The sequence below is a fragment of the Haematobia irritans genome, chromosome 3, assembly GCF_050003625.1.
Source record: "Haematobia irritans isolate KBUSLIRL chromosome 3, ASM5000362v1, whole genome shotgun sequence".
Taxonomy (NCBI): domain Eukaryota; kingdom Metazoa; phylum Arthropoda; class Insecta; order Diptera; family Muscidae; genus Haematobia; species Haematobia irritans.
In genome coordinates this window covers 71,245,051-71,270,528 of record NC_134399.1, presented here as the reverse complement: position 1 = coordinate 71,270,528, position 25,478 = coordinate 71,245,051, and the positions used below count along the sequence as shown (strand labels likewise).

Here is a 25,478-nt window from a genome sequence, read left to right as displayed (position 1 = left end):
AGAAAATTTTGTAAAAATTTTATTTCTATAGAACATTTTTTCAAAATTTTATTTCTATCGAAAATTTTGTCAAAATTTTATTTCTATAGAAAATTTTGTAAAAATTTTATTTCTATAGAAAATTTTGTCAAAATTTTATTTCTATAGAAAATTTTGTAATAATTTTATTTCTATAGAACATTTTTTCAAAATTTTATTTCTATAGAAAATTTTGTCAAAATTTTATTTCTATAGAAAATTTTGTCAACATTTTATTTCTATAGAAAATTTTGTCAACATTTTATTTCTATAGAAAATTTTGTCAAAATTTTATTTCTATAGAAAGTTTGTCAAAATTTTATTTTATAGCAAATTGTATAAAAATTTTATTTCTATAAAAAAATTTTGTAAAAATTTTATTTCTATAAAATATTATGTCATAATTTTATTTCTATAAAATATTTTGTCATAATTTTATTTCTATAGAAAATTGTGTCAACATTTTATTTCTATTAAAAATGTTGTCAAAGTTTTATTTCTATATCTCCCTGAGGAGTCCGATATGAACCCATTTTCGCACTGTAATTAAAGAATACATTTTTATGCGATCCGTTTGAAATTAGTCTTCATAAAATGAAACGAGGCTCTAGAAATCAAATTCTCGGGGTCGGTTTATATATGGGCTATATATATAATTATGAACCGATATAGACATAGGGGATATAAAGGGTGGCTAAAATTTCAAGGGCCGAAGTAGATTTTGAATAAAACACAAACTATTTAGGAAATGAATGTAATTTTATTTTATTATGGTATATTGGTATTACTCAATTATGTATGGAACAAAATATCGGCCAAATCGGCGCCGCGACCTCGGTGGCACACCTTCATCCGATGGTCCAAATTTTCGATGACGCTGAGGCATAATGGGGGTTCTATGCCGTTAATGTGCCGAATTATCTCATCCTTATGGCTTATCGACGTGCACCTTTTCTTTCAAATAACCCCAAAGAAAAAAGTCCAACGGTGTCAAATCAATGATCTTGGCGGCCAATTGACATCGCCATTACGTGAGATAACACGGCCCGATGATGCCGCCAGCCCATAAACCGCACCAAACAGTCACTCTTTGTGGGTGCATTGTTTTTTCGACAATCGCTCTTGGATTCTCATTCGCCCAAATGCGGCAATTCTGTTTATTGACGAATCCACTGAAGTGAAAATGTGCCTCATCACTGAAGATGATTTTCTTCGAAAATTCATCCACTGTTGCCATTTCTTGGAACCATTTAACACGTTGTTGAATTGTGTATCTCTCCATGGTTCAAATTGAGTAAGTCTGAAATAGAGAAATGTCAAATAAAATTCGGAAAAAAAACTTGCCGTTTAGGTGTGGTTCACATTCAACATCGGCCCTTACAATTTAACCACCCTTTACTAACACGAAGTACCTAATTTTATTATGATCTATGAAATTTACTCCTCCATGAGTCTCCGAAAGCCAAATCTGGTGGCCTTTGAACAGACGGACGAACATCGCTGGGCCGAGCCAAAATTTTACTACGATGTGTTACAAACGGAATGACAAAGTTAATATACCCTCATCCAATGGTGGAGGGTATGAAAGGGATTACTTGGACTCGAGAATTGATTGCGATAACAGCAAAAAACATTAAATTTATAAGTGCTCATGAGAATTCACTGTTTGAAATCAACTGAATTAGGTGGCAGTTGTTACACCTGCACATCTAATATTCAACAACTAAGAACAATTCACAAATGCATTTCGTATCCCCTTATGGTAATTGCTAGAGTTGGCAACACAACGTATGTTACTTTATAAAATTTTATTAAATTTATCCAAGTAATTTTCTACATAAGAACATGCAAAAATTGTTAGATATAACAACGATATATGTTCTCTGTACTTTGTATGTATGTACTTTGGTAACATTTGCTACAAGTACCTAACAACTAAAATTGTGTTAGGTGGTTTGTGTAGATGCATCCATACATGATCAAAAGAACAAAGGGAAACTTAAGTAAAAGTTTATGTGGTTTCGTTTGGTTTGTGTAAGGGATCCGGCCAATGTTAGATGTCAAATTGAATCAATACTTTTTTTGGTTTCGTTTGTGGCATTGAACGATGTAGCACATTTGACTATTGTACGTTTATTTCGATAACGTTGCATTTTTTTAATTAAATCGAAGAATAAGTATAACTAATGATTTTCTAGTCAGATATTTAACAAACATCTATTCGATGGAATTCAATTCATTCGATCAGGGATGGAAACTGCAGTACTATAGTCCTTTTTTCAATCCTTCTTCACCCTGGTGAATACCGTAGCATACCCGTGAGGTATACTTCTTCCCGCGTCCACCAACCGACGCGTGAAGAAGTATGCTTATGGCTGTAAACACAGAGACTATAGGGAGGCTAGATGCGAACGACCACAGTTTAAGTGCTGGTCTTAGCAACCCCATTGCAAGAATGTGAAGGAAAGATTAACGACGGGTCCAGCCAGTAACTGATGCTGAAAGTGATTCAAGTTAATCTGCATCATTGTGAGTTGGCTTCAACTAATCTTATCCTCCATTTACTTAGGCTTAAAATAGCCTTCGCCATGGTGCAGGAACCTTGGACGACCAAGAGAAAGACCAAGTGACTATATGATGAAGATTATGTATCTTCGTCAAAAAAGGGTATACAGTGTTTCTTCTTAAATCAATTTTGTGGTATGGATCAAACTGCACTTATTTTATATTTGAACTCGAACTAGTTCTTATCATAAGCGAATTTTTCACATAACGATGACATCATGCCACCACGCTGCATTTTAAGGGAAATGGTTAAATACTGCAGAGAGAAAAAATAAGGATTTCATTGTTGGTTGTACACCAAAAAGTTTTTCAGCGGTGGATTATCCCACCTCAGTAATCCTGGTGAAATTTCTCAGGGTTTCAAAGCTTCTCTAAGTGGTTTCACTGCAATGTGGAACGCCTTTCGGACTCGGCTATAAAAAGGAGGTCTCTTGTCATTGAGCTTAACAGGGAATCGGGCAGCACTCAGTGATAAGAGATAAGTTCACCAATGTGGTATTACAATGGACTGAATAGTCTAAGTGAGCCTGATACATCGGGCTGCCACCTAACCTAACCTAACCTAACCTAACCTGTTATTGGTTGTAATGCTAACGCTCATCATGAACTATGGACTAGTACTGGCACGAATGCGAGAGGGTGGAGCCTATGGAATATTCTCTAGAAAATCAAATAGTGGTTCACTACAGGGGAAAAGATAACACTTTCGAAACCCATACACCGAAGGAAGTACTAGATTTGACGTTCAACAATTTCACAAGGAGGATTAGAGCCTCTGACTGGAAAGTGTCTAACGAGATTATTTTCTCGGACCATACGCACGCATGTAATTTAAGGTGGAAAGGGGGGGGATCTATGTAGAATAGTCTAGGAATCGAAGAAGGACAAACTGGATCGATTTGTGGGTTTCTTAAGGATGCACCGACATTGTGGTGCTGGCTGTCCTGCTCCTTCGTTAAATCGTGTCCGAGCAGCCGGACATGAAATAACAAGCACAAGGAATGGTGGAAGAAGGTTAGGTTAGGTGGCAGCCCGATGTATCAGGCTCACTTAGACTATTCAATCCATTGTGATACCACAGAGGTGAACTTCTCTTTTATCATTGAGTGCTGCACGATTCCATATTAAGCTCAATGATAAGGGACCTCCGTTTTATAGCCGAAACCGAACGGCGTTCCGAGAAGGAACATTGCAGTTAAACTACTTAGAGAAGCTTTGAAATATCACCAGCATTACTGAGGTGGGATAATCCACCGCTGAAAAACTTTATGGTGTTCGGTCGAAGCAGGAATCAAACCCACGACCTTGTGTATGCAATACGGGCTAACCATTACACCATGGTGAAACAAGGATCTCATGAACTTTAAGAAGAAATAGAGGAAATTGTATAATGCGACTAGAAAAAAAGACACAGAGCAGTTATGGAATTAATATAGAGACTGCGTATAGGAGTATAAAAAGGAAAGGCCAGAAGGAATGACTTTAGTTGTATCATAGAGGAACTCTCTAATATAAAGGATACAGCACGAGGACAGATGGCAGCTGAACCGAATCGCATGAGAAAACAATAAACTTGTTATTGGGAGCACGTTTTCTAGAGTGCGAGATACTCTGGAAAACGTATCTCTTCAGGGTTGGACCGAATTTACTCTTGTATGCTACAGGAGTCCTTCGATCTCCTTTGTGACTTTTATATGGTGTTATTCGCAGCTTTTTTGGAGCAGGTGTATATACCAAAGACTTGGCAAAGAGTCACGGTGATTTTCATCCCGAAGGCAGGTAGAATAGTGCGTCTTTCTTGCTAAAAACGCGAGAAAGAATATTGGATAATCACATAAGTAATAAACTGAACGGGAGGTTATCGAACTGTCAATATGCTTATTTAAAGGACAGATCTGTAGATTCGATGCTACACTTTGTAGTGCATCATACTGAGTGATCAATGGTATGACACTATGACATCGTCGATAATATTTTACAGAAATAATTATTGTTATAAGTTTAATGTATACACTGAAAAAATATTTTTTTTTGTCTTCAATCACGAAATTAATTGTTCCAATTAAGTTTTAATTGAAATTTCTTCGATCACATACATGATAGTATCAACAACCAACGCCAATTAAAAAATAAATTGATTCCATGAAAAATTTAATTGATACCAGTAATTTCTGAGATTGAGTTTTGCTTCAATTAAAACATTTGTTGAATCAATTAAATTTTTGTAGAATTCAATTAAACATTTAATTGGAAAAGTTTTAGTAATATTTTTTGTGTGTTATATGCATATTTGGTTGTTATAGTTTCCTATCTTCCTTATTTTTTGGTAAAGCCTGCATATAGACCGATCTCCTGATTTCACCTCCTGAAGGGATAGGAAACGCACTGCAGAATTTATTTCTCGTACTCATTCGTATAATGGAAATAAAAATCTACGGAATTTAGATTTCATAATTTTCTGGCAAAATTCTGCGCGTTGTTAGAGATTACTCTAAAATTCAAACAAACATGGTTCTTATAAATCCATAATCTGATGTAGTAACCCGCTACGATGAAGAACTTTCAGAAGAAACTATTATATTTGATTCCAGATGGTGGGGGTTTAAGATTTGGCCCGGTCGAGTTTACGACTGCATATGATTGTATGTATTATGATCTATGTATTATCTTAAACATCGCTGATTTTTGTGTGATCTTAAAATGTTATTGTACTGAACAATTTAAATAAAAGTTGGAATTTTTGTGTATGCCTTTAAATACGGTTTTAATATTGAAATATCTCACAATTAGAATAAAACTTATAGATAAATGCTCAAACAGATATATTTCAAGCTCGGTCTATATGAAAGGTATATCGGAATTTTATGCACTTCAAATGGAATGAGAAACAAATCTTACTATTGTGCTTTAGACACAGGGTCGTGAGTTTGAATTATCCCACCTCATTAATGCTGGTGAAATTTTTCATTGTTTCCAAGCTTCTCTAAGTGGTTTCACTGCAATGTAGAACATCGTTTAGACTCGACTATAAAAAGGATGTCCCTTATCATTGAGCTTAATATGGAATCGGGCAAACGCTCAGTGATAATAGAGAAGTTCACCACTGTGTTACCACAATTGACTGAGTAGTCTAAGTGAGCCCGGGCTGCCACTATACCTAACCTATCCTAATATTGTGTTTTAGAGACTATTAATATCTCTATATGGAATATCTTTTTATTTGATTAGTTACCCTGTAACAACTTATTTCCTTTTCCGATAATCGTTAGAAATTCATTCATCCTATGTCGTACATTCCTTAAGAAATTATTACTAAATGTTCCAGTACTCTCAAAGCTATGTAGATATTCTATGCTTCGAAAATGAAATTATTAACTTAATATACACTTCTTACTATGGTACTTCTGCGACTATTAATATTTCTATATGAAATGTATAGTTTTATTTAACCACTTAGTTATTCTGTGACAACTAATTTCCTTTTCCAATCCACTTGAGAAAAATTCTTTCATCTTATATCACAAAATTCCTGAATCTTCAGAAGTCTTCAACTCATATCTCTACTTAATGTCTTCCTGACTCGGTCTATTTGAAAGCTATCTTGATGGAATTATAAACTTTATATACACCTCTTACCATGCTACTCTCGAAGCTATTAATATTTCTTTAAGAAAAATATCATTTTGTTTGACCAATTACTTTCCCTGTGACAACTAATTTCCTTTTCTAATAAACTTTAGAAAAATTCCCAAAATCATCTTATGCCATAAATTCCTGAATCTTAAGAAGTTATCAGCACATGTCCAAAATTAATTTCTTCTTGAGTACTCTCGTTGTATCTATTTGTTGAGCGTATACACTGTGTATATATGTGTTGGTGTGTCCTCCTCTATAGAGTGTGTGTATATGTGTATGATTGTGTCGTTGTATATATATATATATATATATATATATATATATATATATATATCGTTAAAGTATCTTAAATCAGCTTTAAGCCAATAATGTCCATTGACTCTGTTTTCGCTTTTATTGAACACATATTGCAGCAACTAAAGACAGTCAGTAACCAAGCAAGTAAACAATAACAACAACAACAACTAACAGTACTAACACTTGTTCTCACCCATTACTAAGTTAGGTGGCTAACTGAACACGGACACACACACACACATACAAATATATTTTTACCAGCTATCTTAACAAGACAAGTGTCCTTTACAAAATATCCACAACAACAGCAACAATAATAAGAACATAAGACACGTGCAACAATGATATTTGGGGGGGGGGGGGTCTACTCACTGGTTACTACTAAGACACAATATCAACAATTCACAATACCCCCTATTACAAGAAGTAGACTCACATGCTCACACATATAACTATCGTGACACTTGAGTATTGTATAAATTAAGTGTTCTCTCTTGGTCTTGCTGCATCTCTCTCTATCTCTTGTTCTCTTTATCACTAGTGTTTGTTAAGTTTAATTGTATATTTTTACTCTAGCAGTAATTTTCTCAATTTTCTCTTTCTCTCTGTTTGTCTGCTGGTACAAATACATATATACATACATACACAACAAATATTGATGTATATTTCTGTTTATCTGATAATTTATCTATATATATATTTGTATGTGTGCGTGTTTTAGTTCACCATGTTAGCAAAACCTTGTAGACTAAGATAATGCCCAAATATGTATTAATAAATCAATAAATTTCCAATTAGTTTGTTAATAATAACTTTCCTTTCTTTTTCTCTTTTTCTCATACTGTTTTTTTTTTTTTGTATTTTCTTTCGTGTGTTTATTACCGATTTTCCCACGTATTTTGGTATGTGCAAAACCTCTGGACTTATCATGATGTCGTATGGGCAATGTTAATCTCCTGCATCTACAACAAATCACATTCTTGTACCTGTCATTTTCGCCAAATAAATGAATGATGATGATTAAATACGATGCTGTCTTGCCCCCATGTCTTTCACATCTGTCAATGACCATTGTGATGGTGATGATGATAATGATGGTGATGTCAATGACCACTACTCCTGCCAACAGTTATTTATGATAGATAACTGTGCCGATGATTGGAGAATCGCTATGACATGGCAACGAATTAGTCAAATAGGTTTAGAACTTTTTATATGTGCTATACATCCAATTCCTGGCGAATATTATTTTCAATGGACAACAAAATTGGCGAATAAAAATAAAACAATGGGCACAGAGATGGTGCCGTATGACGTAGCTTTATCATTACCCATGTTCCTTCGTTTATATTTAATATGTCGTGTAATGCTTTTACATTCAAAACTATTTACGGATGCCTCATCACGGAGCATAGGTGCTCTCAATAGGATAAATTTCAATACAAGGTAAGTGACTAAATTCAGACATCCTAAACCCTAACTTTAGATTACATTAAGCCTTAAAAAATGTCATTTGGGCATTTACGCAAAACCACAAAATTAGATCATGATATGTGTGAAAATGTTCTCAGAAATATTGGGCTGCTTTCTACGAAGTTTGGTATTTAATTGTTTTTGAAATGGGGACGAAAACTATATAGAGGGATTTATCTAATAGGACTGGATAAATTCTTCTAAAAACTCTCATTACCTAGTAATCTTTCAAGTAATTAGGCCAAAACTGGTAACCAATTACACTTAAATGGAAACCTTCTTTACTTTCTCAGGAAGATGTTCTTAAAGAAATGTACTTCTCTGTAGCATTACCGCAAGCTAATTTGTAAGCGAGGACGAGATATGAACCAAAATATAAACGGCTCATCCGACTGCTGATAGTTTTATTCCAGTGACAGTTGATTTTATTTTTTATAAGCTTACAAAAGCAGTTTGATTTATTGTATTCAGAAATAAAGTTATTTGTGAAGAGATTCATGCTTCATTTTGCTGGAAAATCACAAATGGCTATCGTTAGAGTCATCCAGCATTTAAATTTGAATACATCCTTTTGCTTCTCATGTCATTGCTCATTACTGTGATACTGACAGTGTTGCATCGCGTTCCAAAAATTGAGGAAAAACGGCAACAATACCAGAATTGAGCCGACAACTGAAGGCCAGATTTGATCGAAATCCACACTGATGTGGTAGAAAACTTGCTCGTGAGCTGAATATGTATTGCATCTACGTATAGTTTGGACTAAAGCCATGAAAGTTTCAAAAAGTGCAATGGCACATCGATGCATAAACCAAAATCATCGTTTTAACTTACCAAAAATTTCAGCTGACAATATAACTACATATTCAATTGTCCACCAGAACTCAAGCACCGCCAAGATCATATTTTGCGATGATTTCCTCTCCGTTGGCATAAAAATTGCATTTGGGGCTTGTAAACCCAGGAGAAGCCGAGAAGCCTCTACATATTCAATTATTAATGCGGTTTATGGTCATTGGATTTTAGCTTCTCGAAAATGAGGTTTGATAAACAGATACCGTGAATGTATGACGCTAGTTAAAGAATGTCCTTTTGGCAAAAAAATGAGCCTACCAGAAAGATTGATTTTAGACTCCATAAAATATATACCTATCGATCCGTCTGTCCGTCCATGTATTTGGTGTTCGTTGGATTTCGGTCGCATTTATAAACAGATTTTGATCAAATTTGGCACACGGTGGTTTTTTGGCACAAACGCTATTGAATTGAATATAGAACAAGTATATACGGCCGTAAGTTCGGCCAGGCCGAATCTTATGTATCCTCCATCATGGATTGCGAAGAAACTTCTACGAAAGACTGTTATCCACAATCGAATTACTTTGGTTGTGGTATCTTAAAACTTCTTAACATCGTTTTCTAAATTGTGAGTTAGTCCATATGTGGTATATATTAGACAAAAAAGTTATGTATGGATAAGTCTACAAATAATTACGAATCGATATGGACTTTTGCACGGTACGTAGAGAGCAAGAATTGAAATATGGACGTCGCTTATATGGGGGCTATATACAATTATGAACTTTATATGGACCAATGTTTGTGTGATTGGGGATCGATTTATCTGAAGGCTATATATAACTATAGACCGATATGGACCTAGTTAGGCATAGTTGTTAACGGTCATATACTAGCACAATGTACCAAATTTCAACTGACTCGGATGTAATTTGCTCCTCCAAGAGGCTCCAAAACCAAATCTCGGGATCGGTTTATATGGGGGCTATATATGATTATGGACTGATATGGACCACTTTTGGCATGGGTGTTAAATATCATACATATACTACCACCACGTACCAAATTTCCACCAGATCGGATGAATTTTGCTTATCCAAGAGGCTCTAAAACCAAATCTCGGGATGAGTTTATATGGGGCTATATATAATTATGGACTGATATGATCCAACTCCTGCATGGTTTCTGGATACCATATACTAACATCACGTACCAAATTTCAATCAAATCGGATGAATTTTGCTCTTCCAAGAGGCTGTGGAGGTCATATCTGGGTATCGGTTTATATGGGGGCTATATATAATTATGGACCGATTTCGACCAATTTTTGCATGGGTCCTTGAGGCCATATATTACACCACGTACTAAATATCAACTCAATCAGATGAATTTTGGTCTTCCAAGAGCCTCCGCAAGCCAAATCTGGGGATCGGTTTATATGGGGGCTATATATAATTATAGACCGATTTGGACCAATTTTTGCATGGTTGTGAGAGACCATATACTAACACCATGTACCACATTTCAACCGGATCAGATGAATTTTGCTCCTCCAAGAGGCTCCGCAAGCCAAATCTGCGGGTCCGTTTATATGGGGGCTATACGTAAAAGTGGACCGATATGGCCCATTTGCAATACCATCCGACCTACATCAATAACAACTACTTGTGCCAAGTTTCAAGTCGATAGCTTGTTTCGTTCGAATGTTGGCGTGATTTCAACAGACGGACGGACATGCTCAGATCGACTCAGAATTTCACCACGACCCAAAATATATATATACTTTATGGGGTTTAGAGCAATATTTCGATGTGTTACAAACGGAATGACAAAGTTAATATACCCCCATCCTATGGTGGAGGGTATAAAAATCGAATAAAATTTATACATAGCTCCAATATATATGTATGGGGTCTCATTGCGCTGTTTTGTTAAGCGATCTTTGCCAAATTAGCACAAAGTAATCATATTAACCACCCTTTCAGTGTGCAAGATTCCATCGTAATCGGTTCAGATTTTGATATAGCTCTCATATCTGTGTATCGCACGATTTTTCCGAAATTTGGCCATAGAACCCTTATTTATCACCCTTCTTATTCAAATTTAGCACAACTAAACCTTTAAATTTAATCCCAATCGATTCAGATTTTAATATAGCTGCCATATATATTTATCGCCCGAGTTTGCCACATTTGACCATAGAAACCTAATTTATTGACCGATCTTACCCAAATTTACGTAAATCTAATCCTCTATAGTACTAACTACATACACAAAGAATCATCCAAATCGGGTTAGATTTAGATATAGCTCCCATGTATCGCCAGATTTGCAAATTTTGTCTATAAAACCCTCAATTACTAGCCGATCTTACTCAAAGTCGAGCGATACGCCCGATTTTGACAAATTTGAACCTAATGACCTTAATGTATTAACCTATCCTTTTGAAAGTTTGCACAATGTAATCTTCTATGTATAAACTGAGCATGACAAAAATAATAGAAATCGGTTCTGATTTAGATATAGCTCTCATATATAACATATGTATCACCCGATTTACCCAAATTTGACCGTAATACCCCAATTTATTACTTATTTGTGACTCAAATTTCAAGCTATGAGTTACTAGTTAGATTTACTCGTAACCTGATTTTCACAAATTTTGATACATTACCATAATTGAGGGGTTTTCTCTTTTTTAATAATGGACTAAATATTAGTGGCATACTAACTCTGTTTGTGCAAAATCAAGTATAGATATTAGGTTAGGTGGCAGCCTGATGTATCAGGCTCACTTAGACTATTCGGTCCATTGTGATACCACATTTGTAAAACTTCTCTCTTATCACTGAGTGCTGCCCGATTCCATGTTAAGCTCAATGACAAGAGACCTCCTTTTTGTAGCCGAGTCCGAACGGCGTTCCACATTGCAGTGAAACCACTTAGAGAAGCTTTGAAACCCTCAGAAATGTCACCAGCATTACTGAGGTGGGATAATCCACCGCTGAAAAACGTTTTTGGTATTCGGTCGAAGCAGGAATCGAACCCAAGACCTTGTGTATGCAAGGCGGGTATGCTAACCATTGCACCACGGTGGTTAGCATGCCCGGGCATTTCCGTACAGATTTTGATAAAGCTTCAATAAACATGAGCCCCTTAATTTTCATAAATATGGAAATACGGTTTATTTCCCAAACCTATTACAATGATAACCCACATATGCAATTCAGTAGGTGTGGTTTAGGGTATAATATAGTCGGCCCCGCCCGACTTTCGACTTTACTAACTTGTTTACAGTTGCAGTTGATTGATACTAAACTGTATATACGTGCCTTACAACCAACGAAACGAAAACCTTCCGGACCATGTTATCATTCCATGAAGTCATCATAGTTGGCCACTGAGGTCTTCTAATATAATAACTTGAGGTTTCTACTATCAAAGAGAAGATTCAAGACCTCATGCAAGAAAATTAGTTTTGATAAAAAGCTACGGTGATTGGATTGTACTAACTAGATAGATTGTAACCAATTTTATAGTTTCAGTTGATTGGTATCGATTTGGAAAATGTTAACTGGCAACAAGACTGTGCTTCGTGCCACTAAATCTTACACGCACAGAAGGAATATGATCACCACAACCATGTTTTAAGAGTAAAATATTATTTTTGAACGGTGAGCATGGAACATTTTTCTAGCAAAAATTTTGTTTTCTCGGCAAACAGATACATGGTTGCCGAAATCAGGTACATAATTTTCGAGAACATAGCATGGTTGCGAGAAAAATGTTCCATGCTCACAGTCCAAAAATAATATTTTACTCTTGACACATGTTTGAGGTGATTATATTCCTACTCTGGGTGTACACGAAAAGTTTCCGGACCATATTATATCTTGAACATAACACCATGTAGTTTCTTCCATCAAATATATAATTCAAGACCTCATGGAGAGATTCTTGTGAGGCTATCGAGGATGTTGGGATGCTTTGGTTATACAGAATTTCATATAAATGGATATTGTCATACCAGCGTGGTCATTGTGGCTATTTGGCTGATATTGCTTTTTATTTCAAAAGGCATGCGGTGCTCTTTGCTATGACAAAAAAAATTATGACATCATTTATCTCAAAATAAGGAATTTTTCCTTGAATACCAAAATAACACCTCTTATTAGAGGACACTTTAGTTTTCTTACGAGAAACTTAATTAGAAAAATAAAATGATAACGTCAATCAGCGACATGAATATTAAATTTGATAAAGGGTAATTTCTTTAACCCTTGCACTACCCATGTCTACTTAGAAGAACATTCGAAAAAGACTCCAAATTCTATTTTTCCACTTAGTTTCCATTTATTTCTCGATGTTATTTTAAAGAAGAAGCTTTAGTCTAAATAAGCTATAAATATTTTCCATATTGGTGAGCACTAAAATGCATTTTTATAAACTTCTTTAACATTAAACGAAAAATATGAAAATTTGAGACAATTTTTCCACTGTATGTTTCTAGTAAGTGGACATTTATACAAAAACTATATCTGATACTTTTTCGGATTCTTTTTTGTATTTTTTTTCTCACACTTTGAAGGATATTATAGGCCAATTAGCCCTTTTTTCGTAAGGCCATTTGGTCACAATTCAAAAATCAAGTTTTCAGAACAAGCTCATATAGCTCTGGAAGTAATTGAGGTAGGTTTTCAAAATGACAATTTTTGTTCCACATGCTGTTATTACGAGGAAAAAAATGAAGAAAAATTAAAGTTTTTAACATTAGGTTTATTTTGGTAAATTTATTATATTAATGAACATTTTCATTGTATTTACGAATTTGTTTCATTGGCTTAATTTTTGTCTTAATATAACTAAGTTTTTTTTATGAGTGTATTTATACAAATATATAAACTTAATTGATACCTGGTAAAAATACTAAACAACTAAACTAAAATCAACCGTGCAATTCTATATATTATTATATAATTAATTTGCATTAAGCGGAATGGCATGCATTTAGTACCATGCTTTCATTGTCAATTGATTTAATTGGAAAAATAATAAGGCTTATTAGGATTTAATAAGATTAAATAGATTTAGTGAATTCGATTACAACAATTAAAATTAGAAACCCAAAATTTTTATAATTAATAGTTTCAATTTATTTATTTTATAATCAGAAACATCAGCGAGGTTGTAAATTGATAATAATAGATATACTCTTTTCATCTATTAAAATAGATGGCAATTTTAATATGGATGCTAAAGTGGGGCAAAGGCAGAGGCACAGAGGAAAAAATTTCACATATGTGAAAATTGAATCAATTAGATTTTTAACTGGACTTAAAAGGTGATTTTTTAGCTGCTATCTTTTGGGCACCACTAGTTTAAACAGCAAACGCAGGTTTCGAGTTTTGTTTTACTGTCAACCATAAAAAGTTTAGTCTATAATTTAACGCTTAAAAATTATCTAATTTTATTATCTGAAGTTACATCTTGATTTTCCAAGAAAATTTTATCTAGAATCGTTTAAAAAGAAACGATCTGGCCAATTGTTAAGTTTTTTTTTAGATTTGAAAATGTTGAGTACGGGAACATGTGAAAAGGTCCTTTGGGACCTTGTACGGTACTGCATAATAAGTATAGGTATAATAAGTTTGTGCATTTGTATGTAACGCCAAGAAATAGTGTCATAGACACATCTTGTAGTACACCGATCGGCTTAGAATTAAATTCTGATTCGATTTAGCGACGTCCGTCTGTCTGTCTGTCTGTCTGTCCGTCCCTCTGTCTGTATATGTAATTTTGTGCACAAAGTGCAGCTTGCAATTTAAGTCCGATCGTCCTCAAATTTGGCATAGGGCCGTTTCTTTGGACAGAGACAATCGCTATTGGTTTTGGAAAAAATCGGTTCAGATTTAGATATAGCTGCCATATATATTTATCCCCGATTTGGTCATAGTTAGCGTGTTTATCAACCGATTTTCTTGAAATACCGTACATCCAAATATTTTATGAATCTCGAAAATCATGCAAAATATCAGCCAAATCGGTTCAAATTTAGATATAGCTCCCATATATATCTTTCGTCCGATTTAGACTCATATGACCACAGAGGCCAAAGTTTACTACCGATCTTCGTGAAATTTTGCACAAAGGGTAGAATTGACATTATACCAATGCTTGGTAAATTTGATTGAAATCGGTTCAAATTTAGATATAGCTCCCATATATATTTTTCGTCCGATTTTAACTTATATGGCCACAAAAGCCAGAGTTTTGCCGTGATTTGCTTCAAATTTTGCACAAGGGGTACGTTTAATAGTATCGTTAAGTGTGTCAAATTTTGTTAAAATCGGTTCAGATTTAGATATAGCTCACATATATATGTCTTTCACACGATTTGGACTTATATGGTCTCAAAAGCCAGAGTTTTGCCCTGACTTACTTCAAATTTTGCACAAGTGGTACTTTTAACGATACTATTGTATGTGCCAAATATGGTCAAAATCGATTCAGATTTAGATATAGCTCCCATATATATCTTTCGTCCGATTTGAACTTATATGGCCTCAAAATCCAGGGTTTTGCCGTGATTAGCTTCAAATTTCGCACAAGGAGTACGTTTAGTAGTATCGGTAATTGTGCCAAATCTGGTTGAAATGTGTTCAGATTTAGATATGGCTCCCATATATATCTTCCGTCCGATTTGCACTCATATCACCATGGGGGCCAAAGTTATACATTCTAACTATACATATACATTCTAACTTTATATAATTTAGTCAAAATCGGTTCAGATTATATATATCTCCCATATATACGTACACCAGAGTTGGGGAAATATGGTAGACTGTTACACATTTTAGACCCATTTTCAATGGAAGTTTCCTCCAATTAACTGGATAGCGTTAGCCGATTTAACTTTTAACCCTTTCACTACCGATGTCCACTTAGAAGGACATTAGAAAAAGACACCAAATTCTATTTTCCCGCTTAGTTTCGATTTATTTCTCGATGTTATTTTAAAGTAGAGGCTTTAATCTAAATAAGCTATAAATATTGTCCATATTGTCCATACATTTTTATAAACATCTTTAACATTAAACGAAAAATACGAAAATTTGAGACAATTTTTGTACTGTATGTTTCTAGTAAATGGACATTTATACAAAAACTAAAGCTGATACTTTTACGGGTTCTTTTTGGTATTTTTTCTCACACTTTGAAATATATTTCGTAAGGCCCTTTGGTCACAATTTAAGAATCAAGTTTTCAGAACAAGCTCATATAGCTCTTGAAGTAATTGAGGTAGGTTTTCAAAATGACAATTTTTGTTCTACATGCTATTATACAAGTAACAACAGAAGAAAAATAAAAGTTTTTATGATTAGGTTTATTTCAGTAGTGAAAGGGTTAATTCTAGAGATTTTGTAGAAGTAAAAAAATTGTCTCCTTTATATAGCTTCCAGCAAATGTGAAGTAGTTGAGATGGTAACACAAATTTTGGCCTACATAGGGGTGAAGGATATAATATAGTCGGCCCCGCCCGACTTTAGACTTAACTTACTTTTTTGTATCGTTTGAACACATTTCTGAAACGGAAACAGAAACACATATAGACGTCAATAAAGAAATCAGTGATGACGACGATGGTGAGGACACTGAGCAACCAATATGAACCAATTTCCCCTTAGTAATTCGGTGGCAAATTTTCAACCGTATCAGATGGAATTTGAGGTTTTAAAAGTCAAATCTTGGGCGGTCGGTTTATATGGAGGCTATATATAATTATGGTCCAATATATACTAACATCACGAAAGGTATATCTAAATCTGGATCGATTTCTTTGAAAATCAAAAGGGTTCTATTCTGATCCAAAACACATACTTGTGCAAATTTGAAGACAAGTGCGGTATTGACTTTGATCACAGAAATGTTTTCACAGACAGACGGACCGATGGATGAAAATAGCAAGACCAATTCAGAGGCCCACCATGAGCATTATTGCCAAAGACACCATGTGTTTATCACGTTTATTTCTGGATGTTGCAAACATATGCACTAACTTATAATTCCCTGTTCCACAGTGTGGCACAGGGTATAAAAATGTCACTCCACAAACACTAAGTATTTTACAATCTAATGAATAGTATGTAAAGTGTTAAACTAGTTTCAGCTGAGTTTGGCCTATACATAGTTTATGATACTTCTATTACACACGTTTTGAGTAGCCCTGTATAATCACACGAAGCGTGTAGTTCTTTCCTAAGCTAATATGTTTTGTGGTACCAGGGTGCGTATGAATATTGATTTTTATTTAATATCTACAAATAATTACGTATACGCTACCATGATCGCTTTATTAAGATATACCATACATGTACTTTCACCATCTTCCTATTCTATCGATAATCACTAATAAGAAAATAATATAAATCAAATTCTCCTCTTACAGATTTGTCCTTAAAACTCTAATGACAATATGTCCTGGTACGGTGTTACTAGTGTTCATGGTCTCCCTATGGATCATCGCATCGTGGACGTTACGACAATGTGAACGGTAAGTTCAAGAATTTCCTTTCAATTCCCCTAGATGATAGTAAACCCTCTTTTTCCATTAAATAAATACCCTTTTTGACCCACCCCCACTACCCCTGTTTTTTATGCTATAAACTTTATTGAGGTTTGTTTTTAATTATTTCCCAACAAATGAAATAAAAAAGAAAAGCGAGAAAGCAAAAAAAAAAAGATCAACACGAAAAAAAGAGTGTGAGAGAATATATAAATAATTTCAATAAAAACTAAAAACAAAAAAGAAAAACTAATGCAAACACCGTTTTTTGCCTTCAATATAACGCACGAATTTCTTTACTTTATATCTTATTTCACTTTTGTTCGTTTACATTCGTTTTTTTTTCTAATAAAACACTTTTAATATTTCTTATGTTTCTAAGTATTGCATTATAATTTAACACTACACTTATACTGTTTGGTTAATTTTTTTTTTATAATATTTAAAATAAATGAAAAAAGCATATATTTTTTATTTTATTAAATTGTTTTCTCTAAGTTCGTTATATAATATAGAATTAGTTTCGTTCATTTAGATTTGTTTCAATCATAATTCATTTTTTTTTTAGTTTTTCCCCCACTTTGTTTGAAATTGAATCAAATTGCTCTTTTGTTGACAATTATAAATTTCAAATATCACTACATAGAAGAAAAACTATTTCAATTTCATTGTGACTATAATAAAAAAAAATCAAGCTCTTTAAGCACTGCACTTTTTTCATGAACTATGAAAATAATAATTCAATTGAATTCGAGCGTATTTGATAGTATGGATCAAAGGCAAATAAAAATGTATAAACAACAAAAGAAAAATGACAAACTATAGCTGTTTACTATCATCATATGACAATATATCTTTGTTATTCACAATCCCTATGGAAAAAATAGCGATCGACAAATAATCAAACACAGCAAGACCCCCTATGATTTTTTTATATCTGTATAACATACATCTACCACCAACCATTTTATTCTATTTGTTGGACCATTTGTGAGGCATAGCTATGTAAGTTTCATTCAAATTATCATCAAGGAACATTTTCTAGGAATATTAAAAAAAAACACAGAGATTAAATTCAGAAAAATGCATGAAATCTTTATTTGAATCTATACTAAGGTCCATTGAAATCAAATCGGGATATCGGTCTATATTAGGGCTGTCATTTGTGATAAATACGCGTCGCGAAATCCTGGGATTTTCGTCACGGGATTAATACCCCAATCCAGGGCTTACGAAAATATACCTGTTATAATCAAAATATTTAAAATATTTAAGCGATATAAAATTTCCTTTTTAATTTATTTTTGCCATAATTTTTTAGTTTTTTCTTTTGTAATTATGTTGAGTTGGACTCAGTGTTCGTTAAGCATGATAACAATTTGAAATGTACTCTTATGTTCTTTTGTCGTTTTTTTTTTTTTTTGTTAATAAAATTGATCCGAATCCCCGGATTTATACAAATCGATGCCGATTGACAGCCCTAGTCTATATGGTGGCTATACAAAAAATTAATAATCCGAACATCTACTTAAGGGCCTTGAATACCTCTAGTTTTCCAATTTTAGTCAATTGGGATAAATATTGAGTTATCTAGAAGCGAATAACTGAAATAAAAATAAACCGATACAGACCTATTCGGCTTACCTGTTTGTAAATATAATATATCTCTAGATTTCAAATTGCAAAAAATTTAAGTGTATAAACGACCAAGAAGTCAATTCGGGTTATCTGTCTATATGGGGATTATACCAAAACACATACCATATTTAAAGCATATATTTGTGGACCTATAGATTTCCAATTTCAGGCTAAACTAATAAAAACTACAGTTTCTCGAAGGCCACGGCTTCAAATCGGAAGCTCGGTCTATATGAGGGCTACTCCAAACCCTGCACCAATACACACCATATTCGATACACAAACTTGTGGTTCTATAATTCCTCTAGATTTACAATTTCAGGCAAAATCCAAAAGAAATTATACGGTTTCTAGAAGCCCTAAATCCCAAAACGGGGGGTTGGTTTATATAGGGGCTATATCGAAACCTGGACCTATATAGCCAATCTTCGAACTTTATCCGTCTGTAAACAAAAAACTAATCTGGTCCAAATTTCAAGAGGATAGCGCCATTATTCAAGTCTGTAGCTTGATTAACAGGTTGGCTGATAAGTCCCCGGTCTAACAAAGAAAAACATATTTATACCCTGCTCCACACTGTGGAACAGGATATAAATATGTTAGTGCATATGTTTGCAACACCCAGAAGGAGACGAGATAGACACATGGTGTCTTTGGCAAAAATGCTCAGGGTGGGCTCTTGAGTCGATATAGCGATGTCCGTCTGTCCGTGAACACATTTTTATAATCAAAGTCTAGGTCGCAGTTTTAGTCCAATCGACTTCAAATTTGGCACAAGTATGGGTTTTAGCTCAGAATAGATCTCTATTGATTTTGGAAGAAATCGGTTCAGATTTAGATATAGCTCCCATATATATATTTCGCCCGATATGGACTTATATGGCCCCATAAGCCAGAGTTTTACCCTAATTTACTTAAAATTTTGCACAAGAAGAACAATTAGTACTATAGTCAAGTGTGCCAAATTTTATTGAAATCGGTTCAGATTTAGATATAGCTCCCATATATATCTTTCGCCCGATATGGACTAATACGGTCCCAGAAGACAGAGTTTTACCCCAATTTGGTTGAAATTTTACACAGAGAGTAGAATTAGCATTGTAACTATGTGTGCCAAATTTGGTTGAAATCGCTTCAGATTTAGATATAGCTTTCGCCCGATTTACACTAATATGATTTACACTCCGATTTAGTTGAAATTTTGCACAGGGAGTAGAATTAGCATTGTAGCTATGCGTGCCAAATTTGGTTGAAATCGGTTCAGATTTAGATATATCTCCCATATTTACACTCATATGACCACAGAGGCCAATTTTTAACTCCGATTTAGTTGAAATTTTGCACAGGGAGTATAATTAGCATTGTTGCTATGCGTGCCAAATTTGGTTGAAATCGGTTCAGATTTAGATATAGCTCTGATGTCGACAAAAATGGTCAAAATACCAACATTTTCCTTGTAAAATCGCCATTGCTTAGTCGAAAAGTTGTAAAAATGACTCCAATTTTCCTTAACTTTTAATACATATATATATCGAGCGATAAATCATAAATAAACATTTTCGAAGTTTCCTTAAAATTGCTTCAGATTTAAACGTTTCCCATATTTTTTTACTAACATTGTGTTCCACCCTAGTGCATTAGCCGATTTAAATGTTGAGTCTATAGATTTTGTAGAAGTCTATCAAATTCTTCAAGATCGAGTGATATTTAAATGTATGTATTTGGGACAAACCTTTATATATAGCCCCCAACACATTTGGCGGATGTGATATGGTATCGAAAATTTAGATCTACAAAGTGGTGCAGGGTATAATATAGTCGGCACCGCCCGATTTTAGACTTTCCTAATTTTTTTTTTTTTTTTTTTTGTCAACGATACAACGATTATAAAGACCTTCTAATGTGTTGATACCATTTTGGTAGTACTCCTTTGGTTTTGCCTCCAAATAGGCCTCAGTTTCGGCGATCACATCTTCATTGGAGCCAAAATTTTTCCCTGCGAGCATCCTTTTCAGGTCTGAGAAAAAGAAAAATTTTTGCCATCGTTCTTAATGACTTGTGGCACGGTGCGTTGTCTTGGTGGAACAACACTTTTTTCTTCTTCATATGGGGCCGTTTTGCCGCGATTTCGACCTTCAAACGCCCAATAACTCCATATAATAGTCACTGTTGATGGTTTTTCCCTTCTCAAGATAATCGATAAAAATTATTCCATGCGCATCCCAAAAAACAGAGGCCATTACTTTGCCAGCGGACTTTTGAGTCTTTCCACGCTTCGGAGACGGTTCACCGGTCGCTGTCCACTCAGCCGACTGTCGATTGGACTCAGGAGTGTAGTGATGGAGCCATGTTTCATCCATTGTCACATATCGACGGAAAACCTCGGGTGTATTACGAGTTAACAGCTGCAAACACCGCTCAGAATCATCAACACGTTGTTGTTCTTGGTCAAATGTGAGCTCGCACGGCACCCATTTTACACAGAGCTTCCGCATATTCAAATATTGATGAATGATATGACCAACACGTTTCTTTGATATCTTTAAGGCCTCTGCTATCTCGATCAACTTCATTTTACGGTCATTCAAAATAATTTTGATTTTGGATTTTTTTGATGTTTTCGTCGGTAACCACCTCTTTCGGGCATCCACCGCGTTCACCGTCCTCCGTGCTCATTTCACCACGCTTGAATTTTGCATACCAATCAATTATTGTTGATTTCCCTGGGGCAGAGTCCGGAAACTCATTATCAAGCCAAGTTTTTGCTTCCACCGTATTTTTTCTCTTCAGAAAACAGTATTTTATCAAAACACGAAATTCCTTTTTTCCATTTTTTTCGCAATAACAAAAGTTGCTTCACAAAAGACGCTCTATATCACAAACTAATTGACTTACAGTCGTCAAATTTTGACACGAATCATTTGAAGGTTGGTACTATATAAATATAATAATATATAAATATAATAAAATAATAATATGCATTTAATACTAGCGACGCCATCTATATCTCAGACCGGGGATTTATCAGCCAACCTGTTACAACAGGCAGGCTGGAGGACATTGTTTTCCCTGATCAAGATTATATATAATTTAAATAGTCGGAAATCGATATTTCGATATATTACGTGGAAATACGTTGAAATTTTAAATTTAATATCGGAAGCCGTACCATTTAAACTGACCTATTTGATGGAGTAGGTTTCATCAGATGACCTTGAAAGATTTGTTTTAAAAGAAATATTTGGCTGAACTTCACCGTCCCAAGAAAAATGTAAAATCTGAGATATTAACCAAAGATAATATGTTTAAAAAATATTGTTTTTAAGTTTCTAAATGCAACTATAGCTTATCAACTGTGCACTAGTTTTTATACATAGGAAAATTTTCGCAAAAACTTTTCCATTTTTTTCCAATCTTAATTGAGTTTTAAAAAATATTCAATTAAAAATTTAATTGATTCAACAAATTTTTTTAATTGAAACAAAAATCAATCACAAAAATTAATAGTGTCAATTAATTTTTTAATTGGGTTACTTAGTTTTTTAATTGACTTTCAATTAGTTTTTTAATTGATGCTATCATTTCTGTGATTGCATTTCAAAAAAAAAATTAATTGGATCAATTAAATTCGTGATTGAATCAGAAAAAAAAAAATTTGTGTACCCTTCATAATAGCTTTATGATTCCATTTACAACACATCAAAATATTTGTCCTTCATTCATTAAAGTCTATATTCCTGGGTCGTGTTGAAATACTGAGTCGATCTAGCAATGTCCGTCCGTCTGTTGAAATCACACTAACTTCCAAACAAACAAAATTTCGGCTTGCAACTAAGCACAAGCAGTTGATGTTGTGATATAAACGTATAACCCCCATATAAACCCATCCCCAAGAGTTGATTCCCGATCCGGTTGAAATTTGGTATGTAACATGTAGTCTTCATATAAACCTACCCCCCATGCTTTCACTTCTTTAGTCTCATGTAGGAACAAATTTCATCCCATCCAGTTGAAGTTTGTCGCTCTACTACCATGCGAAAATTGGTTCATATCGACTCATAACATAATTATTTATAGTCTTCTCTTCATGAAAAGATTAAGAACTAATAGACTCCATATGGATTAACTTACAATTTAGAAGACAATGTTAAGAAGTTTGAAGATACATTGCCATCTACAATTGTTACTACCGCCCTAGTAATTCGATTATGGATAACGGTCTTTAGTATAATTTTGTACGCAATCTATAGTGGAGGGTACACAAGATTTTAATCTCATCCAATAAATTCTCCAAAGATCTTTCTAACTTCAAGTTAGTAATGTTTTTCAATGTTTTTGTTTCATCTGTACTTATTTTTATTTTCGATCATATATTCGCTAATATGGCGACAAAATTATATACAATTAACAATATAGTATCTAAAATATTAGCTCAACGGGTTATTCGACTGTATGACTTTTCACTACCATACACATTTTATCCATTAATTATGCCAATATCGGTTTCCCTTCTACTTCGCATTATTATGAACACAGGAAAAATTTCCATATTTTATTGAAAAGGATATATAAGAACAAAAATGGGCAAAAGCTATGCTGCTATCATTTTATTTGCTAATTTAAAATGCAAATGAATAGAAAATTTCCGTATTATGATAGTTTTTAGTAGAGACAAAAATTAATTTTGTTGCATATAAAATATGCAATCGGATGTATTATATGCATTTTGTGAAATGGAAAAGTGCCACAAAGTATTTAATATTGTTTTTAAATACACTGAATAAAATCTTATTGTTTGTACAAATAAACATAAATTTTGGTTATTAGCTTTTATCACATCATGAATATAGCAAAAAAAACAATTTAGTTCAAATTAGCCCAGTATCAAGTAATAAGCACAACTCAAATTTACAACATAATCGCTTCGTAAATGGAGGCTTAGTGCAAGTTTCATCTACTTTGGTTTGGTATCAACACCAAAATCATAAGTGTAAAAACACAATCTTGGAAATCGGCCAAGCTTTTTTTCAAAGATTAAACAAATATGTGGGAATAAAAATATGTTGATAATTACAGGGTAATGTAATGTAATGCAAAGCGCTATATTTATACCCTTCACCACTGCTGTGGTACAGGGTATAATAAGTTTGTGCATTTGTATGTAACGCCAAGAAGGAAAAGTCTGAGACCCATCGTTTAGTATACCGATCGTCTTAGAATTAAATTCTGAGTCGATTTAGCGATGTCCGTCTGTCTGTCTGTCTGTCTGTCTGTCCGTCTGTCTGTTGATGTATTTTTGTGTGCAAAGTACAGCTCGCAGTTTTAGTCCGATTGTCCTAAAATTTGGTATGGGGTACTGTTTCGGCTCAAAGACGATCCCTATTGATTTTGGAAAAAATCGATTCAGATTTAGATATAGCTGCCATATATATTTTTCACCGATCTGGTCATAATTGGCGTGTATATCAACCGATCTTCCTCAAATTCCGTACATCCCAATATTTTATGAGTCTCGAAAAACTTGCAAAATATCAGCCAAATCGGTTCAGATTTAGATATAGCTCCCATATATAGCTTTCGCCCGATTTACACTCCTTTGTCCACAGAGGCCAATTTTTTGCTCCGATTTAGTTGAAATTTTACATAGGGAGTAGAATTAGCGTTGTAACTATGCGTGCCAAATTTGCTTGAAATCGGTTCAGATTTGGATATATCTCCCATATAAAGCTTTCGCCCGATTTACACTCATATGACAACAGAGGCCAATTTTTAACTCCGATTTAGTTGAAATTTTGCACAGGGAGTAGAATTAGCATTGTAGCTATGCGTGCCAAATTTGGTTGAAATCGGTTCAGATTTAGATATAGCTCCCATATATATGTTTTTCTGATTTCGACAAAAATGGTCAAAATACCAACATTTTCCTTGTAAAATCGCCACTGCTTAGTCGAAAAGTTGTAAAAATGACTCTAATTTTCCTAAACTTTTAATACATATATATATCGAGCGATAAATCATAAATAAAGTTTTGCGAAGCTTCCTTAAAATTGCTTCAGAATTAAATGTTTCCCATATTTTTTTTACTAAAATTGTGTTCCACCCTAGTGCATTAGCCAACTTAAATTTTGAGTCTATAGATTTTGTTAAAGTCTATCAAAATCTGTCCAAATCGATTGATATTTAAATGTATGTATTTGGGACAAACCTTTATATATAGCACCCAACACATTTGACAGATGTGATATGGTATCGAAAATTTAGATCTATAAAGTGGTGCAGGGTATAATATAGTCGGCCCCGCCCGACTTTAGACTTTCCTTACTTGTTTTTTATTTTATTTTATTTTTGGGAAATAAAATCAAATTTTAGAATACGTATAGAAGGCAGCTGCAGTGGGGCAATGGTTGGCATACCCTCCTTGCATACATAGGGTTGTGGGTTCAATCACAGTTTCGACCAAACACCAAAAAGTTTTTCGCGGTAGATT

At 34.0% G+C, this 25,478-nt stretch overlaps 1 protein-coding gene across 2 annotated transcripts in view; it reads left to right on the top strand.

Moving 5' to 3' along the window:
* Positions 1-25,478, top strand: part of SK (small conductance calcium-activated potassium channel) — a 966,885-nt gene that overhangs the window by 766,435 nt on the left and 174,972 nt on the right. For both annotated transcript variants that reach the window (XM_075300451.1, XM_075300452.1), the window contains 2 exons: positions 7,646-7,962; positions 17,237-17,341. In XM_075300451.1, coding sequence (XP_075156566.1) covers positions 7,646-7,962; positions 17,237-17,341 — 422 coding nt within the window. The remainder of the gene's footprint in view (positions 1-7,645; positions 7,963-17,236; positions 17,342-25,478) is intronic.